The sequence below is a fragment of the Phoxinus phoxinus genome (assembly GCF_949152265.1).
Source record: "Phoxinus phoxinus genome assembly, chromosome: 3".
Classification (NCBI taxonomy): Eukaryota; Metazoa; Chordata; class Actinopteri; order Cypriniformes; family Leuciscidae; genus Phoxinus; species Phoxinus phoxinus.
The window spans coordinates 47,458,528-47,461,301 of NC_136878.1; the positions used below are offsets into that span (position 1 = coordinate 47,458,528).

A 2,774-nucleotide genomic window follows, 5' to 3' on the forward strand; every position below is an offset into this window, starting at 1 on the left:
TCACTGAAAATACTGAGACGCATCATCTATAAAGTGCATGTGCAAATCATAACTCTGTATTTTACAGTGTCCTTGTTACATGTTACATTCAGTAATAACAATACATTATGCATAATTACATGCAAATAATCCTCAACCAAACCCTAGAGTACATGTAGTTGATTAATATTACTCACTTAAATGTATAATTACACTGTAACAAACCATATAACCCACTATTTTAGTGTCCTAGCTGTTACATGTTACATGTATGTTAATAAAAAACTAATTAATTATGCATGCATCTGACCCTAAAAACACAAATCCAGGAGTTCAACATTACTGCTAATAAACTGCATGTAATTAATGTGTAATTATCCTGTGGAGCTGCTGGTTATTACAGTTACGGTATATTGTAATTAATTAAGTACTGAGTAATATCAATTAACAACATGTACTTATAGGGTTCAGATTAATTGCATTCTGCATGTGACGTGTGTATCAAGTATTACTGTCACACGTACACACACACTGATCATGGTGGCCAAAGCTTCAGCTAAAAAAATATTTTTCAAAATTGTAAATAAAACAAAGATTATTAATCTTCCTACATCAAAATGTCAAGTTTAATGTCGTGTTACTTGTCGTTACTGTAATTGGTTATGAAATATACTCTCAATTTCTGAGTGAAAACTGTTTTCAGTGTAGTTGCAGTTTGAACATTTCTACACTATAAAAAAAAGTTGGTTTAACTTAAAAAAGCAAGTTACCTTGTTGCCTTACAATTTTGAGTTTGTTGTAATACAATTTTTTTGTTAATACAATGAAGAATAGTTTAATAAACAGAAACTCAAAATAGTATGTTATCTTCACACATTAATTATCGAAGTTGATTTGACAAAAATTAATGAAAATGAAAATATTTTTTACAGTGTATTATCTATTTTAATATATATATATATATATTTAACTTTTTTACTGTTTTTCTCTCAGCTTGACCCCTATAGTGGCCCTTGTGAGTTTCTGGACCCCAGTTTGAAAACTGGTTTTTAAGGTGTAATTGTTACAGTGTAATTATATATTTAAGTACCGAGTGATATTAATTAACTACATGTACTTACTATAGGGTTAGGGTTTGGTTGAGGGTTAGTTGCATGCATAATTTACTGTTATTACTATGGTAAGTACATGTAACATTCTGTATAACAAGGAGACTAAAATAAAGTGGGCAACACTATTTTACAGTGTCCTTGTTACACATGTTACATGTACTTACTCTAATAACATTAAATAATGCATGCAACTAACCCTCAACCAAACCCTAACCCTATAGTAAGTACATAGTTTCTTAATATTACTCAGTACTTATACATATATAATTACACTGTAACAATGAAACCTTAAAATAAAGGGTTAGTTGCATGCATCATTAAATGTTATTACAATGAAAGTACATGTAACAAGGCCACTGTGAAATAAAGTGTTACCATAGTGTTGGACAATTTATTTATTTGTACTTACATCCCTTTCGATCCGTATTTGTTGTAAAACTCCATGTGGTTGCACGCCTGGATCCACCCGACCGTCCAGCTCTCTTTCCCGGCCACGGGCGGCACGATGACCCGGGCTGACGCGCGGAAGTGCGGCGTGCGGTAACGCAACACCACGCTGGAGGACTCGTCGATGCTGGTGGGGTTCGGGTCGATGGACGAGTTGACCTCCAGAACCATGACGCTGTCGCGGAAACTCTTGGGTTTGCATCTGATACTCTGAATACAGCCCATCACAAGCAGCGCGAGCGGCCAGCTGAACATCAACCCTCGGAATAACGCACACTACGCGCTGTCACTCAGAATAACGCGCACGACGCGGTGTCACTCAGAATAGCGCGCTCTCAGAACGATCCGCTCGAACTCTAAACGCCGCGTCGCGGTGTCGCGTCAGGACGGAACGGAGCGGCGTTCCTCTTATTTAAAAGAAAACAAAAGAAAAGAAGTAAAAACAATGTTCGTCAACTGTCCGTCATTGGCGACCCGCTCAGCGCGCACATATTAATCTTCTCCAATCATCATCAAACGGGCATTTCTGCGTCATAACTCGCACAAACACTGGTTTCAGATTAAAACAAATAGGTTAAACCCATCGGCTCAGGATAGGCTACTGTTGGCATGTTGCAGGCAAATATTTTTTTATAATTGCTATAGTGTGCTTGGGTATCAAAGAGGACGCTGGAAAAGTCATTTTTTTGCATTGGATGTTCACATTGTCGCGGTGTTCTGTGAGTTTGTCCTTGAGGTTGAGTTGCAGGAAGCTCACTTTCTCGTGCACTAATGAGTGAACGACCCGTGTCGCGCGCCGCAGCATCCAGGTGAACTTCATCAGCCCGTAATGAATAGACATGAGAGATGATGAATGAATCAGTCCCGCTGTCACGAACACACATGTTGTGCTGAACAGCCCATCGTTGCCCGGTCTCTCTTCATCGGTTATTATAATCCATCATCCTCCTCATCCTCACCCCTGTGTCTCAGCCTCCGTCCCGCAGCGCTGTGAGAGTCACCGCATCAGCTGCAGCTGCTCGACTCAGAGCGCCTGTGACGTCATTTCCGCTCCGCGACGCGCGCATCATGGGGCGTGTAGTTCTGTTCATCTACTATATCAAAAAAAAAAAAAAAAAAATTTCACAACTTTACGACTTTTCTTCTAAATATTAAAATAAAATAGCCATAACATATCTTTATATGACTGGAAACAATCTACCATAATTAATATAGTTGACATGTATTTTGCTTTGT

General features: G+C 38.5%; 1 protein-coding gene across 1 annotated transcript in view; it reads right to left on the reverse strand.

The window, feature by feature from the left end:
- fam78ab (family with sequence similarity 78 member Ab) overlaps positions 1-2,528 on the reverse strand; it is a 17,027-nt gene extending 14,499 nt beyond the window's left edge. The window contains exon 1 of the mRNA XM_079606758.1: positions 1,501-2,528. Within this exon, the coding sequence (XP_079462884.1) occupies positions 1,501-1,793 (293 nt within the window). The 5' untranslated portion in view covers positions 1,794-2,528. The remainder of the gene's footprint in view (positions 1-1,500) is intronic.
- Between the last annotated feature and the right edge of the window lie 246 nt (positions 2,529-2,774).